A 17,520-nucleotide genomic window follows, 5' to 3' on the forward strand; every position below is an offset into this window, starting at 1 on the left:
TACCAGGCACCTGAGCTCCTTGCGCCTCTGTTTCCTCGTCAGGGTTTCCATACTCAGGCTGGGCCCTCACCTCGGCCAGCCCGTCCTCCCAGGAGACCTTAGTAACCTCTCCCCATTCCCCACAGTAGCTTTTCTGAGTTGTCTCCTCTCTCCTCAAAGCTCTGAAACCACCACTTCCCCCCTCACTCCCAGCAGATGACACCACCTCCACTTCACAGAGAAAACAGAAGCTCCCAGACTGTCCCCTTCCTCTTGCTGCCACCAGACTCCACCTTGCCTGTCTCTTGCTCCCCCCGCCCCCCACTCCCACCACAGGGAGTCAGTGACGCTTCCACCTGCCCTCTTGGCACCATTCCCCTGTTCCTCCCCAGAGCCTCATCTACAGGTTGCCCCCTTCGCTAGGCCACGTCTTCAATCTCCCTCTCTAAGCGCCCTTTCCCATCAGTTTTCTTCTTTTAAGCTCTCCACACTTAAAACACATGAAATAAAACCTCTCTCAAACCCTCACCGTCGCTTCTCCCCTCTGAACCAGCCTTCCTGAAAGACACGTCACGTCCCCCCTGTCACTTTCACGTCCACCCCCACACCCCTCTCAGCCCTCCAGCAACATCGCCGTGCGCACACCCGGCTGCACATCCCACTGACACTTCCCAGGCTGTTTCCTTCCCTCCCCAGCATCACCTGACACTGTGCGCCATTTCTGCAGACACGGCTCTGCGGGCCCTGCCCCCTTCTCTCTGCCTCTCCTTTCCCTCTTGCTGCAGGAGCTCCTCTTCCCCTGCGTGACCTTTAAATGTTTTTGTTTGGGGGCCCCTGCCTCCTCGCCCTCCTTACGCTCTCCTTGGGTGACCTCACCAACTCCCAAGGCTTCGTGAGTCCGCGGCTTCCAAACCAGGCGTCTCTCTCGAGCCCCACAGCCATGCGTTCGCTTGCTGACTACACATGTACACCTGGATGTCCCATGGGAACCTCGTTCTTAACACAGCCAGACGTAACTTAGCAGCTTCCCCCACAAACTCTTGTGCTCCCAGCTGCCATCCAAATACTTAACCTAGAAACCTGGGAACTATCCTCGCATCTCCCATCCCGCTTCCCTACCAGCACTCTATCACGTGGGATCCAGCGCAGCTCATCAACCCCCCACCTGGCCGAATTCAGCAGCTCCCTAACTGGGCTCCTGCCTCTCCCAGGACCCCACAGAGCCCAGGGTCCAGGGTAGGGTTGCATCCAAGCCCAGCGTCCTTCCACGCTCCCAGTGCCTTTTATGAGGTAGGTCCAAAAAACATGCCAATGGGTAGAAATACAGGAATGGATGGATGACTGAATAAATGAATGATTGGATGAATCCCTTGGGAGCTGAAGGCTGAGTGGCAGGAGACCCAGCAGAAGCACACAAAATGGGCAGCCCTCTGACACCCCAACTCTTCCCACGAGGCTCTCCCAGGCCTCCAATGATCAGGGAGGGACTTATCCCTTCCAAAGCCCAGGACTTGAAGGCCCAGCAACATCCTCAAGCAAAGGGCCCCCACCTGGTGAAGATGACCGTGGGAAAGTCACGGCAAGGGAGGGAGGAGCTGGGAGGGGGACAAGGGAAGGCAGATGAATCAGAGATGGGCCAGGAGTCGGGGTCCTGACACCGCGGGATGGAGGGGCTGGTGGGGGGACACTGCGGCTGAAGACTTCAACCAAGGCCATGACTGTTTCCAGCCTGAAGCGCGCAGGCCCACAGTGGCAGAACACACCAAGCCCCCTTTACAGTGGAGACTTCGGGGGTTCTCCCTGGCAGAGAGATCCAGGAGATCAGGGGGCAGGGGGAAAGGCGGAGGCAGCTCCATTCTCTCCGCTAGAGACCCCCCACCTTGCAGACCCAGGATGAGTCTCATCTCCCCATCCCTGCCACGTGCTCCCCAAGAGCAGAAATGACTTCTCTCCCTTTTCCGAGATGCAAACACCCAGCTGGGCTGGGAGCAGGGGAGTCCTCGGTGAAATCGTCTTGTTAAATAAGTGGGTGGGTTAAAGTTGCAGGGTGGGGGGTGGGGGGAAGACTGCCAAAAATAAAAACAAAAAAGAATATACTAAAATGGTAACACTGAGTATTTCTAAGGAGTGGAATTACGGGCGATTTTTGTTTTCTCCATTGCAGCTTTCTTTACTTTCTGAATTCGCCATGATGGGCAAATATTACCTCTTAATCAGAAAAATAAATCCACCGTTCACTACTGACCAGCGTCCCGTGCTGTGAAGAGTCCTCTACCGCGTGTCCGAGGAGAGACACACGGGTCCCCCAGGGACTCCTAGGCAGCCAGTGTAGACAAAGGTGCTGTCTGACGGGAGGGCAGGATGAGCAGATTTTTCTGGAGGAGCTTAAGGAGGAGGAGACAGAGGGAGGCCATCTGAAGGGCAGGTGTAACAGGCAAAGGAGACCACGTGCCTGCCTACAACACACACGTGGGGCCGCACACGCGTGGGGCACCTTCCTTGCCTTCCCTCCCTCCCAGCCAATGAAATCCGTCTGGAAGCGTCGACCAGCCCCTCCCTGCTCCCTACCTGTCCAGGCTCCCATTTATCATCCTTAGAGGCAGAGCTGCTGCCCAGCCCCCCACTACCCGACACTCACCCGAGGGGTGGGCGTGGGGGCAGGGCGCCGAGGCTGCATTTTGGCCTCCCTGCCCCCTCACCCTGGAAAGCTCTGCCTCTCACAGTTCTCTCCCGGGCAGCTGAGCCCTGGACTAGGGCCTCTGAGGGGAATAAATGCCTCCCCCTCCCAACCTGCTCCTCCTGCCCCCCCCACCGCTCCCCCTGACCCGGGCCTCCCCCTACAGCAGGTGAACTGCTGTCTCCCTCCCACCCCCGTCCAGCCACTAGGGCTCTATTTTTAACCCACCTCAAAATCTCTGACTCAGAATCACAGGGCTCCCAGGTAGCTGCTCCCTCGTCCGCCTGGGGCTGCCTCCCAAGCAGATTCAGAGCCAAGGGCATCTGGCTAACGCTTGGTTTAATGGGTGGGTTGTTGGGGTTTTGGCATATCTTTAGCTTCTGGTTTTTCTACAGTGATTATCTGTTACCTAAGGAAGAAAATCTGGCTTTGTTTCTGTCTTTGAAGACCCAGACAAGATGAGACTTTATCCCCGCCTCTTCCCAGTCTCTCTCCGTCCTGGGCTGAGATCCTTGTCCCTCAACATAAAATGAGGGCTAGTCTCAGCCATTCCCCAAGGAGAAGGCAAGCTGTGTGAGGGCGGGAACTGATTGAATCTTTCCCTCCCCTTCTGCTGTCTTTCAATCATACAGCGCAGTGCTTCTCAAACTGTAATATGCATAGAAATCACCTGGGGATCTTACCAAGATGCAGACTCGGATTCGCCGGGTGTGGGGTGAGGGCTGACATCCGTAACGCTACCAGGCTCCCAGGTGATGCTGAGGCTGCTGGTCCAGGGACCACACATATAGCCAGGCTACAGCAGACGGTACAGTGGTTAGGCACTTTAATGTTTGAACACCTGGCTGTGTGGCCTTGGACAAATCACTTAACCTCTCTGAGTCTGTGTTCTCATGTACAAAATGAGAACATTAATCCCACCTCACGGGATTCTGAGAGAACTCAGTGAGATAGTATTTATAATGTGCTACACAGTGTAAATAAATCCCTGCAGGCTGTTCTCAACATTATCATTATTTTTGTAACAACTAAGATGCAGGTCCTGGCCCGAGGACATGGGGATCTAGAAGTGTGTGGACAGGTCCCACCTCAAGGAGCCCTCAGTCTCTGGGGGGCAGCATGGCTTGCTGGGCACTAAAGCTCTGAAGAGGAGGGGGCCTGAGAGTGCCCACTGGTCAGGAAGGTTGGCGTTATGGTTACAGGAAAGAAGTTCACGCTACATGCAGAAGGACGCTAGGCCAGGGGCCCGGGAGCCTCAGGTTCCATCCATTTCAATCTCGTAACTTGCTGTGTGCCCTTGAACAAGCCCCTGTCTCTCACGATCCCTTCCTCAGCGTCCCCCTTGCTACGATGGGAGGATGGAGCCAGACAATCTCTAAAGACACGCCGATTCCACGGGTCCCTGCAGTGCAGAAGCTAAAGAGGCCAGCTGGAGAGCTTGCGGAGAGAAGAGGGCACGTCTCAGAAAACCACGACATGCACCCCCCTGGCCTCAAGAAAAGGTGGGGGATCTCGAATGCCGCACAAAGTAGTCAGGACTCTTCTGGGGACATGGGGAGCCAAGAAGGTTGCAGAGGAAGAGAGTTCCTCAGGGAAAGGATTGTGACTGCACCTTCTCAACGGCACAGCTAAGCACAGGCCTGGTCATAAGGAACAAGATATCAACCTGCTGCTTCTCCGATGGTCTGAGACATCCTCTGGAGACCCTAAATCTGTGCCTGCACAAAAACAAACTAACGTATGAGTGTGCACACAACACACACATGCACATATGCACACACACACCAAACTATACAGCAGGGATCACCTGTGGTGCAGCACCCCGCACTGCCAGGGTGCTGTGTTCCCTCAGGCTAGCGGCCTAACCTCTCTGAGCATCCCTCAGCTGACGACAGGACTATCTGGGGAAAATTGGGGAGGGGACCAGCAGTTGGAGAACTTCTCCACCCGGTGTACAAGAAACAAAAAAGGCCCCAAAACAGCTCTCCCCACTTAGGAGAACGAAGCAAAAATAGACCATTGTTGTGCAGTAGCACGTGAGCACAGGCTCAGGGGACATCAGGCAGGAGAGCTCACCTGCTCCTGCAGGAGGGTGCACCGTGTGACGCAGGGGACAGAGTGGATTCTGGGCAGAACTGTCTAAGGCCAAACACCACCAGCAGCAGACTGGCCTAACGAGGACCCCGGGGCAGGGCTGTCCCATAGAAGGTGGCTAGGTGCTGGTTCTGGGAGGGTCTCTATGGGGCCCTCTTCCTACTAGGATGTGCCTGGGCCCTAAGGACATGAGCCGGGAGGGCTCCCTCCTTCCTGCCAGGAAAACACAGTCTGACAAGAACACTGAGCAAGGGCCGCATTCCCTGGGGTCTCGCCAGCCCCAGGGGTTTATGATCCCCATTGCTAACCACTTGCGAGGAAGAAAAAGGGAACACCCCCCGGGAAGTGGCCCATCACAAATGGGCTCGGATGTGTTTCACCCCCAAGCCCTGGGGAGCACCGAAGGGCTACGGGAACACGGTGCCGTCCAAGACCCGGAGACCCTCAGTGCGGGAGGGGCCCCAGGGATGCCCAGCTCTTTGGCTCCTAAAGTGACGGAAGCAGAATCAGCCGGGTGCTCCCGAAACTGATACCCAGCCGGGTCCCACCCCCAGAGGCCCAGGCATCCTAACTGTATACAGCTTCCAGGTGACTGCAGCCCCCAATTTCAGGTTTGGGGTTGTGCTAAACCCAACCCCTCTCCCGTCCCCTCTTCAGGTGAGGAAAGCGAGGCCATGAAGTGAGGGCGCACAGCTGGACACGGCAGCGCCACGTCTTCACCTGGCCGCTTACACACAAGCCGGCCCCCTCGGTTCTGTCCCCGGAAGTTTCGGAGCAACATGGCAGGAGGATGGCTCCCCAGAGCCTCTGGGACAGGATGGACAGCTCGTCATGGTTCTTTTTCCTGCCAATTCCCAAGTCGATGGTCCTGCTGGTCTGTCCCTGGGAACCCCTCCAACTACAACTGTCCAGTGTGACCTGCAGTCCCCATGGATCCTCACACCCAAACTCCTCAAAGGCCAGGTCTGAGCTTCCAGGAGGGGACAGCTGCCCTGAGGAGAGGTGGCTGGGAGGAGCGGGGTGTGGGGCCTTTGCCCAAGGAACAAAGGAAAGGAAGCCTGATGTCCACCCCCACGGGGGCTGTGATCTAATGCGGGGGAGGAGGGGACAGACACACCCAATCACATGCTAGGAGCCCCATCTTGATCCCTAGAGCAAGGGGCTGGCAGAGGCCGAGAGGTAAGGAATCCCCCACCCACTCCGGGGGCACAGGGGCCCTGTAACTCCAAGCTTGCGCCTAGATGGGCCTCGGCAGAGTCTCGGGAAAGAGGGAGATTCTCATCAACTCTGCTTGTCAGCAGCGCTGTCCCTGCCCTGCCAGCTCAATTTGTACTAATGGGGTCAGGATTACGGGTTCAATACCTATTTGGCCAATTAGCTTTGCTCCCTTCTCAGCCTCAGACTGAGCCCCAATGCTGGACACCAAGAGAGGAAAGGACTTTGCTGGGGTCACACAGCAGAACAGGAAGAGGGTGGGGGGGCGGTGTGGGAGGGGTGGACAGTTACAAACTGAGAAAGCCTGGGATGGGAGGACCAGGACTCCAGGCTGGGCCAGCCCAAGGCTGCACGAGGACAGGCTGCAGCTGCAAAGTCTCCCCTGCTGGACCACGTTTCCTCGAAAAGATGCCAAAGGCACTGATGAAACCCATGGGCCTTTCCTGTCCCTGGGGAAGGGGATAATGCCCTGCGTCCTCTGGCAGATCACAGGGGGGAGAAGCCCACGCTGGCTGGGGCCTCGGGTTAATCATTGACAGGGGCTGCCCCAGCCTGCGACAGGGAACCGCAGGGTAATTACTTCTGGGCTCCAGGCCACACACTCAGTGATATGATTGCAGCAGCAACACCTGCCTTCCGGGCCTAGGATGGCGAAGAAGTCTTCTCAGAGGTTGTACAGCTGGGGTCAGGGCAGGGGAGAGCTGCCCTGGGCTGCAAGGACCCGGAGTGAACAGCCAGAGAGAGACATAGAGACACACATGCACATGCAAACACACACACAGACTCAGGCAGCATCAGGGGCAAGACCCAGGGCCATGGGGTCAGAGTGCCCAAGGGCGGAGCGTAAGGAGAGCAGTTCCAAAGAGGCAGGCTCTGAGTAACACCCACCCCAGCCAGGAGGCTCAAGCTCCCAGATACTCGCCTCCAAAAAAGTGTGCAGAATGATTCTCTCCTTCAGATCCAGCTCAGATCTGCTTCCTCCAGGAAGCCTTCCCTGACCATTAATCCATACTAGTCTACCTCTTGTCTACCCTCCCCCAAACCAGACCCAGGGACCCTAAGAGGAGCTGAAATCCCACTCTCCTCTTTGCCAGGTGGGCAGTGACCCCCATCCCCCATAATGGGTGAAAGCAGTCGTGGAATGGACCATCTGGTCTCCCAGGAGGCACGGCCTCCCTTAGCTTGCCCCTCCCCAAAGCCAGAAGACAGTGTATCAGCCAGCCCTGTGTTATGTATTAACTTCTGAAAGCCTCGTTCGTGCAGACATAACACGTCCGCCCACATGGGTAAATGCTTAGACAGACACAAAATCAGCAGCAGCCAATTATCAGGCCCCCGCAGCTGCCATGAGCAGACCTGGAGGACCCACTGTGCTCTGCAATTTGTGGGAGCCCAGAGCCAGGGGTGTGGTGGGGAGCAGGGAGTCCCTCCACCAAGCCGGCACAGCTCTCTGCCCAGCCCTAAGCGCCACTCTGCAGAGCGGCTGCCTGGCTGGGAAGACAGACACAGCCCCAAATACCGAGAGAGCAGACGGGGTGCAAGTGGTCACGTGTGAGATTTGGTGGCTCTGGCGTCGGCAGCAGTGGCACCGTTGTGTATTTATAATTTGTACTTTACCTCCCTGAGAGGACCAAAGGTAGCTGGCTCAGATGCGAGGAGTTGTAGGAGCTCAGGGAGCTTAAAGGATGGGAGGGCTTCCTAAAGGGGTTGGAGTGGGGCTTAGGGTGGAGTGGGCAGCATGCCTGCCCTGCCCCCAGACCTGGTGCCTCAGGGAGGCACTGGGGTTCGCTCAAAGCCTTTGATCAAGGACTCCAGATCCTGACCTGAGATCAAGGCCTTATCTTATTCCAAGGCTGAACTCTCATCCTAACATAGACTGAGCCCCAATCCCCATCACACACTGAGCCCTAGACCATAGACTGACTACTTCCTCATTTCTCTGAAAGATGTAATGAACAGACCTCGTGACCACCGATTTCTCTGGTGGAGAGAACACAGATACCACTGGTACTCGACCCCCTCCCCTTTGAACCCCAAACATTCCTATCAAGGAACAGGAGCATCAGTGGCACCCGGATGTGGCTCTAAAGTCCCAAAGGTCCCAATGCCAGTTAGGATGTGCGGGAAGTGGGGGGACGTGCACAAACCCTGCGATCCGGATCTCTGGGGCCGCCGTCCCAGAGCTAGGGGCTGGGGCAGGCACGTCTCCACCTCCAGATGCTGCATTTTCAGATATGGAAAGACTCTCTTCTTGTTGGATTAATTTAAATTAAGATGGGACCCTGAAAATACCTAACACCCCAAAATCCAAGCATGGGACTGGGTAACAAGAGAAAGCTCCAGTGGCAGGACCATCCAAGAGAAGCCTTCCCTGGACCCTCTGGCTGGGGTGAGGGTTAGACCGAGGAGCCTTAAGAGCTTTGAGCCAGATGCTACATACCCCTCTGGGTTCTGGTTTCATCTCTGGTTTGGACTTATTCTGTGACCTTGGGCCAGTCGCGCTCTCTCTGGTCCTCTGCTCCCCATTTATAAAATAAAGATTTTATTTAGGCCAGGAGCTTGCTAAGGCCTGTCCAGATCTGGTATTCTGAGGCCTGTTAAATTTCCCGTGCCAGCCAAGCCCCTCCACAGAGGTAATGTGTGGTCAACATCATCTGTGATGTTTTCATTCTCAGGAGAATGTTTTCGTAAATTACTTTTGTTATTTAACTTTTTAAAGCTAACACACACACACACACACACACACACACACAAGAAAGAAAGAAAGAGAGAGAGAAAACAAAGAAGGAAGAGAGGGAGAAGGGACAAGGCTGGGTTTAGAGTCCTAGAGAACAGGTTCAAATCCCAGAGCTGGTGCTTCACAGCTGGGTGATTGGGAGCAAGTCTCCCCCTCCCACCATCACAGCCTCAGTTTCCTTATCTGTAAACTGGGCATAAGAGAACCTATGTTTCAGGCCACTATGAAGAGTAAATGAAACATGAGGAGTGAAGCTGGCATGTGGTAATGGTTCATAAATGGTGGTTACTGATCTGTGAGTCCACCTGGCTTTAGTCTCTATCGGTTTGAGCCCTGGTTGTAAACTCAGAAGCCTCTGGGGTCAGGCAGCTAAACGTGCACAAGTGGCATGGCTGGGCATAGGACAGAGACCACAGGGACGGGGGGGACTATGAGCAACTGGACAGCAAAAGCCAGTTTAAAGACTCTAGTCTGCTCCAGCTCCCTGCTGTGGGTGGGAACATGGGGCCAGAGCTGCCAGAGTTTCCAATTTTTCAAGAGAAGCTGGAAAGCCAGATTTTTGTCTTACATCTTTCCGTTTTAAACATTGTCTCAGACTTGTTATGACACGCTATGCTGGCCAAGCAGAACACATCTGGATAGTGTATTTGGTCCACAGGATGCTGCTTAGCAACTCTGGTGTAAGTACTGCTGTCTCATTTTGAGCTCCCTCAGTGACGGGCAGCTCACCACTTATCTGTGCTGCCTCCCACCCCAACTCTGGGCAGGTGCCGATGATACAGAACGCCTCTGAGTGGCCTCCGAGGCTCTGGGATCGCAGATTTCCAGGGCCCTGGCAATGCTTTCTCAGTAAAGCCTGGCTGGCAGAGAACACCCTCTCCGAAGCCAAGGCAATGCCCCTGCCCGCCCCCCACCCCCACCCCGGCCCGCTCTGGCTGGGAAATGCAGATTCTTCAACATCCCCTGGGCCCAAGCAGGACTGCCTGGCCGGCCTCAGTAGCCCTTCTATTAATTAGCAACTGGCAGTAGCAGCTCTGTAAGAGCCCTTGCAACAAGCAGTGTGTGCGCTGGAGCTGGCTGCCTCTTCAGCTATATGACAAGTCACCCTGGGGGCTGGGGCTGGACCTTCTGCTCTGGGTGAACTCCCCCACGGCAGCCAGTGTTGCAGCAGACACAAGGGCCACTCAGACTGCTATGACACTTGTCAGCCCTGTCATCTGTATGCAGACTGGTGCCTTTCAGGCAGGAGGGGGCAGAGAGAAGTGACAGACAAGCCGGGCCCACAGCGGGGCTCTAGGCATGGTCTGGGGTCGGGGAGGGGCACTAAGATTCAGACAAGCCCCTGCCACAACCTCAAGGTGCCAAGGCGGCTGCTCTCAGTGGGTGCCTCTGCCTCCTCCCAGCCAGCCACTGTCAGAGCCCTCTCACACTGGCTCTCCTGCCCGGCGCTTCTGGACTCTCTCACTGACAACATCTGTTCCTTCCCGGAAATTTCATTGCAGCGCAGCAGTCACTGCACTCCCCACCCCTCTGGCCCTGTGAATGGGAGAGAAACTGCAAAAGCCATGGGACAGGATGGATTAATGAGGGCCACCTGGCCTCCCTCTCCGCGCCCCACCACACCAACCAGCATCCAGGGCCGGCAGGGTCCAAGCAGCAGTGCAGGAAGGGAGGCAGGCTGTGAATCGGACACCCCCAAGTTTGCGGCCGACTCCTGCGGCTGCGAGCCTCCCAGCCCAGTTCACAGGACTTACCCTGCCGTGCTTGTGCCAGAGGCCAGGAGAAGACAGAGTCTCTGGTCTCAGGGAACTCAGTCAGGGAGCTCAGGCTAAGCGTGGAACACATGGTCTGAACCTCAGTACTCCGAGCGTGGTTCTGGGCTGGGCACCAGCAGCATTGGTATCACCTGGATGCAGACTCTCAGACCCCACCCCAGCCCTAATGAGTCCGAATCTGTATGTTAACAGCCCCCCCAGGTGAGCTGGATGACGTGACAGCCTGAGAAGTGATGCATTATAACAAACACAGAGCTCCATCCGAACACCGTGAGATGGGCAGAGTGGGAGAGATGGATGATGGGGACCACCACAGTGGCCTGAGAGGGCATCTCAGAAAAGCTGAGGACTCTAAAGCATGAGAGAGGGCAGACAGACAGGCGGAATGCCCAGCACTGTGTGAGGCAGGCCACCTGACAGCCCGAAGCCTCGCAGCTCACAGCAACTAAGGGAACAAATGGGGTGGAGCTGGGCAGGGGAGATGCCCCCATTCTCATCACGCAGCAGCCAGACCAGGAACCGAAGCCTTGCGACGGTGAGAACCTGGAGCTGAAGCCTCCCCACCCAGACAATACAAGGGTCCTGGCCCCTCAGCCCCACGCGTTTTCTGTGCACCCGGCATCCCGGGAGCACCTGGGCCCCGAGCTGGCTGCGGGGCATCGCAGCCCAGCCTCCACCTGCCCCAGTCTTAGCAGCTTGAGCACGTCCTCATCACTGGAGAAGCCTGCTGCCCACTGTGCCAGCTGACGGCACCGCCAGGCAGCAGGCAGCTCACCTTGTAGTTCCCCTCTGCACCAAGCGCCCTTCCCCCTCCCCCAGCGCCACCAGGCCTGCAGCACCTTTCAGCCTGGCTCTCCACACCCACAGCAGAAGCAGCATTCCTGGGCCATGGCCCCCAGGAAGTCTCCCCTAAGAAGAAGCCTCAGAACCCCCCAGACCCAGAGCCAGGCCTTCCAGCCTTCCTCCTCCTGACCCCCTCCTACCCAAACAGCCCTTCCCACGGTTGAAAGGGAGAGAGAGAGGCATGGGACTGAGGAAACAGAAAAGTAACTAGTCCCCAGGCAGAGCACCCCTTCTTTTTCAGGCATCTAACTCTCCCCACCCCCACCCCCACCAGCCTCCCATTCTCATTTCCATCCTGCAGGCAACGGGAGGCCCCAGCCCCAGGGGACAGAGTGCACCAGGGAAGGCTCTGGGAGCCTAGCACGGGCCCCTACCAGGCCAGAACTCTCTTCTGGGATGGCCCAGAGTGGGGTTCACTCCTAGATGGTTTTCAACTTGGGGGGTCCACAGACCCCAGAAATTGAGTGTCATATTGAGTGAGTCTGGATACACATATCTTTCTGGACAGACTCTGTAGTTTCCAGCAGGTTCTCAGTTAGTACTCTGACGCAGATTCAGAACCAAGGGCCTGAGCCAAGGACAAAGGCGCGTCTGGTCTGCTCAGAACCACAGGAAGGAAGCAGTGCAGGCAGGGGTGGTGTGGTTCACAACATCGCAGGTCTCTGGACAGCACACCTCACCTCCACCGGGTGACCACAGCTGTACAATTGGTGTCTGACGTGGCCACACACAACAGGATTCCCTTTTTTCTAGGTGGGAAAACTGAGGTTCAGAGAAGGTTTATAACCGAAGCAGGGCCCCAGAGTAGACAGGGCTGGCAGGTGGGCCGTGGCTGTGCCTGGGGCCACGGACCTGCATGGGATGTCAGTTTTAGGCCATCCCCGGGACCTACCAGGCCATCGGCCCAGTTTCCCTGATTTTGGAGCCCAGCTGTTTCCACCCCAAGTAAAGGACCCTGTAGGGCCTTCTGTTTCCTTTCCTTCCTCACAGCTTCAGAAGGCTCAGGCTAGAAAAGGGAACGGCAGAAAGAGAAGGGTCAGATGTCTGCCTGCCTCCACTCCCAAGGCCAAGCTAGAGTCAGGGGCTCAGCAGTGGCCCCAGAACTGACATCCCATATAGGGACTTCCCTGCCAGCCCCAATGTCCACCCACAGTCCCAAAATACCTGCTCAGACAGACACCTAGATGTCACACTCAGGGCCAACCCCCTGAGCCTGACACTTGAAAGCCCGACCAGCTTCTGGGAACAAAACCAGGCACACCTTCACTGGGGAGTCCCCATCCTTTTCTCTACTCTTAGAAAAACAAGATCACACAGATACTATGTTTTGTTTGTCCCGGGTTCCCAACACCAAGCTCAGCTGCTAGGACTTGGCTCACGTGAAAGGAAGGACCCTCCCAGGACCCCAAAGCCCAGCCAGCCCTGGGTGGGAGCCTGGAGAGCAATGTCCCAAGCGGCTGCACACTCTGGCCTCTTCCCTTACCAAAACCTAAATACGTGTTCAAAAGGCTAATGAGGAGTGGAAGCAGAGGGGAGGCCAGACAAGCTCGTGGAGCCTGGAGGAGCCATGGGGGTGGCCAGGGCGTGGTGCGCGCGTGTGTGCGTGTGTGTGAGGGGTGGTGACGAGAAGCAGAGGGAGCCAAGAAAACTATTATGTACACGGCCCAGCTTAGGTGGGTCCCTCAGAGCGCAGCCCAGTTCAGCCCTTGGAAAAGGCACCCCAGAACAGGAGAGGCCGGAAGTAGCCTATGACAGTGAGCCCTGAACTCCAAACCACAAACTCAATCTATCACGGTTTGCTGGCAATTCTTTATTAAACCAATTCTGCTGGATCAATGCTTCCTGCCCGTCAAAATGATGAATAAATCCTCAACAGGCCTGAGCAATGCTTGCAGAAGCTCTCATGAAGCCTGTGCTGGACAGTAGGGACTGGCTCCACAGAGGCCCAATGCCAGCGGCTGAAACCGGAGGGACGGAGGCTTGGGATGCTGGGCTGTTGAGGGGGCAGTGAGGCTGGGTTGAGAGTTGGTGGGTTTTCTAAGTTTAGAAGACCTGGCCAAGCCCTTGCCTCTTTGACCTTGTGAAGATGAGACCAGCTGTTTTGGCCTAGAGGCGTGACCACAACCCCTCCACACACACAGAGATGGTCTTTCTTCGATTTCTTTCCTTACACCCCACGCAGCACCAGGATGAGCACAGAAGGTGTGTGCTTCCAGCTACCAGTCCCTGTTGCTTGTTGTACAAACCCAAATTCAAAGCCTAGTGTGACCTTTCTCCTATTGCCTGTTTATCAAACCCACTGCATCCACAGCTCCCTATTCCTACCATCTTCCTCTCCGCCATGTCCTGGGTGGCCTGCAGTCAGGAGGAGATTGTGCAGCAGGGGGACCACAGACTGACATGCCAACGTGGTCAGTCACAACAGCAAGGCAGGGGAGGTTCCCACGGATGCAATCAACCCGGCCCCAGCCCTTCACCATCCAGGGTAAGGGGCAACTGGGAGGACAAGACTCAGTTCCAGAAGGTGCTCGATCAATGCCTGTTGTTAACGGAGGCTAGGCATGCCTGGGATTGGCCCCTTGGAGACCCCTCTGTCAGGCATGGGGTTAGTGGTGAGAACCCTGAACAGAGGCTTTCAGATAACAAAGGCGGCAGGGAGCTGAGCGAGGTAAGGGAGGTTGGTACTCGCATGGCCTACCTGCCATCACCACCAGGGAGTTCAGAGAGAGGAAGAGTCCAGGACACCCGGGGGTGGGGGGTGCAGGAGACAGCAGCTCCTACCCACTCCTCCCTAGCTCAGGCTGGGATCCTCAGGTCCCAGTACTGACCAGAGGAGAGGCCACGTTTTAGGGACCTGGCACTGGGAACCAGTCACAGTTCCTCATGGAAGGGTCCCACACTGGCCCACACAACTTGAAGACTGTGACTGTCTGTTATCCTGTCCCCTGGCCTCCATCACCCTCTGGGAATGGGAACTCTGGATATTAAGGTTAGGGAAGAGCAATCCTTCAAAAAAGGAAAAGGTAGATGCCCTCCGTCCACCAACTATGTTAAGCTGATGAGTGTTGCCTGACTGGTCATTCCCAGCACGAGAAATCTCTCTCATTGGATGGAAAACAGCTTTGCTCTCATTACAAACCTAGCTTCCCTGGAGTTTGCAAAGAGGGCTCTGGGTTGGCAAAATGCTCATTTATATTGGCAGGTAAGCAGTGTAGGCAGGGGAAGGGAGCTAAACAGGGGACAGGATCCAAAGAGAGGGAGATGAATTAAACCCAGCTCAAAAGGGTGAACATTTTTCAGAACCTCACTCCAATCCTGTGTACCAGGCAAGCCCAGGGGGGGCAGTAGGAGACTCCAAGATCTTGAGTAGGGTTGGTGCATCCCTGATCCCAGCTTCAGAGGCACTCGTCAATCTCTCTTTTTGCAAGGATACCCCCCACAGGCCCCAGGTGGTATCTGCTCTTCAGTGGCATCTGATTCAGGTGGTAAGGAGGGGGCAGGGTCCCTCTGCCTGACTGGCAGTCACACCATTTGTTTGGGGACCCACAACTGACCCATGAAAGACCTAGCAGCTGCTGGAGCTTGGGCCAGTGGGGTGAGGATGGGGCACAGGATGGGCTTAGGGTCACAGCACAACTGCTCATCAGTCCGGACACCAGGCATCTTCACTGACCACTGTGAGCAAGGTCACGCTGTCCTGCTAGTCCAGACGATAGCTGCCCAGAGTACCCACTCCCGGCCCACCGCTTGGCGTGAGGGGCTGGGCCCAGGGTTAAGGTGGGTGCAGGGGGCTTTCATGCTGAACCTGAGGCCCCAGCGACCTCAGTCCTCCAGGAGCTCCAGGGCTGTCTCACTCCCCGGCTGCAGCTTCCCAGGACACCAGAAGGCAGATATTAATGCCGGGGGTCAGTGCCCAAGGAGCTGGCCCAGCTGCCAAGAGGTCTGCCTTCCTTCATGGCCCTGCTCTGTAGGCTAAAAGCCCTGGAGCAGCCTCTAGGACGTCCACCCTGACTCTGCAGCCCAGAAGGGGGAGGTGGGATGTGTGGCTTAAGGTGGCAGAGCCTTATCCTGGCTGCCGACAGGGCTAGGCCAGACTCAGAACACCTTTTCAGGTTGCCTCTAATGCGGCCCAGACCCGGAGAGGGCGAGGTTGGGAGGCTGGAGCACAGAGGAAAGTTCTCAGCGAGGTGCAGAAGGAGGTCTGGGGGTGTCTGGGAGCCTAGAGGCGTCCCAAGCTCCCAGCACGAGGAAGGAAAGTTAACTCCGGCTGAGAAGCAAGGCTGAGAGAGAGGAAGCAAGCCTGCAGCCGCTCAGTGAACCCACAGGATCACAGCCGGGCCCCCTTACCTGAAGTCGCTGTAGGGGTGGATAATCCAAAACCCGGCCGATTTAACCCTCTCCTGCTCGCGCTCCACGGCTTTCTGGCTGCCGAACATCCTCAGGGAGAATTTGTTGACCCCGGGCTGGAGCATGGCCCCGAACTGGCGCTGCATGAAGCCGGCCTGGCCCAGGCGCACCTCCGCCTCGGGGAGGATCTGGTCGCCGGCGGCCGCGCCTCCCTCCACTTTGATCGCGGTGTCCACCGAGGGCTGCTCGCAGGAGGCGGGGACCGGCTGCGGCGGCTGCTGGGGCGGCGGCGGCGAGGTTGCGGGCTTCGCCGAGGCGCCGGGGCGCTCGGGCTCGGCCGACAGGCCCGGGGGCGTCCTGTCCTCACCGGGGGACGCGTCGCCCTCGGCGATGAGCCGCCGCTCCTCCGCGGAGTCATGCAGGTGCCCGTGACTGCTGCCGCCCCCCGCTCCGGCGCCGCTGCCGCCGCCCCGGCTGCCCAGCGATGCCAGGCTCCCGCGAAAGCGCCTGCAGTCGCCGTTAGTGCTGGACTTGCCCGCGCCGCGGGCCGGCCCCTCGCTGTCCGCCGCCCCGAGGGCCGCGGCCCGGGGCTCCGTTATGCCCGCGGCCGCCGAGGGGGAGGGCGAAGGCAGTGGCCGCAGCCGGATGCTCCTGCGGCTGGGGTCTTGGCGGCCCCCAGCTCCCTCCTCCTCGGCGTCCTCTTCCTCGTCCATGATCCACGCCTTGGCCCCCACCTGCTGCGGAAGGCTGTAGAGCCGCTTGCGCATGGACGGCGGCAGCTTGTCCATGGCGCCGGGGGCAGGGGCCGGGCCGGTGGCAGGGGCGCGGGTGCGGCGCCGCGGACCCGCTCCAGGTCCGCTCGCCGGTCAGTCAGCCCGCGGGGACGCGTCCTTCGCCGCCGGCGCCGGGCAGCCTCAGGCGCCCATGCTGGGCAGCCTGCGTGCCGCGGGGAGTCTCCCAGTCGGCGCCGGGTCCCGGGGCTCGCCGCGCTGCGCCTCCTCCCGGGCCGGGCTGGGCGCTGGGACCCCGCGCTCTCGGGCTGCTTCCCTCCCTCCCTCCCGCGGTCAGGGGCGCGGCGCGCGGCCCGGCTCTGGGTGCCCCGCCCCCGCGGGGAACAATGGGCGCGGGTTGAAGCAGGCGCTGCGGTCGCGGTGCTCGGAGAACAGCTCCCGAGCCCGGAGCGCACGGCCCGCGCACCTCCCGGGCGTGCGTCCCGCGGGCAGGCGGGCTGTCTGTCTGTCCCGCCGCCCGGGCTTTGTGACCAGCCACTCGCGAGCTCGCCTCGCTTCCTCTGGCCGAGCCCGGCCGGCCCGTCCCGGGGCTCCCGCCGCAGCCGAGCGGAGCCCAGCGGCCCGCCGGGCTTACATCAGCGGCCGCCTCCCCCGGAGCGCCCTCCGGCAGCGCTCGGCTCCCGCGCCCCGGAATATTCATGAAGCCGCCGCAGCTCGCGGGTTGCCATAGGAGCGGCTCCCGCAGCCGGGCCTGCCTACCTGAGTTTCTTAAAGGGGCAGCGGCGCGCGGGCCGGGGGCCGGGAGGGGGGCAGGGGCGGGCCTGGCGCGGGGCTCAGGGTGGGCTCTCGCCGGACTGCAGGGGCTGAGAGGAGTCCTTAATCCTGAACCCTCGAATGTCTTTCCTTGACTAAGGACTGGGAGCGCGCCCCAAGCCTGGGGTTCCGGCTTGGGTTGCGAATTCCACACCCCAAGATTGGGGGTGGGGGTGGGGCGGGATTTCCCGACCTCTCCTCCGAGCTCTGGGCTCGCCTCTCCCCGGCGGTTTTGCTTTTCAGCTATGTCTCCGACCCTCCTCCGGGGAGGCGGGCGGGTTGTCTGAAAGTGGAGCCCCGGGCCTTCCC

The 17,520-nt window shown here is 58.4% G+C and overlaps 1 protein-coding gene across 1 annotated transcript in view; it reads right to left on the reverse strand.

Annotated features, from left to right (window-relative positions):
• Nucleotides 1-16,640, reverse strand: part of HCN4 (hyperpolarization activated cyclic nucleotide gated potassium channel 4) — a 40,119-nt gene extending 23,479 nt beyond the window's left edge. Inside the window, 1 exon segment of the mRNA XM_032469002.1 lies at nt 15,668-16,640. Coding sequence (XP_032324893.1) covers nt 15,668-16,455 — 788 coding nt within the window. The 5' untranslated portion in view covers nt 16,456-16,640.
• Between the last annotated feature and the right edge of the window lie 880 nt (nt 16,641-17,520).

This window comes from Camelus ferus, chromosome 27 (assembly GCF_009834535.1).
Source record: "Camelus ferus isolate YT-003-E chromosome 27, BCGSAC_Cfer_1.0, whole genome shotgun sequence".
NCBI lineage: Eukaryota > Metazoa > Chordata > Mammalia > Artiodactyla > Camelidae > Camelus > Camelus ferus.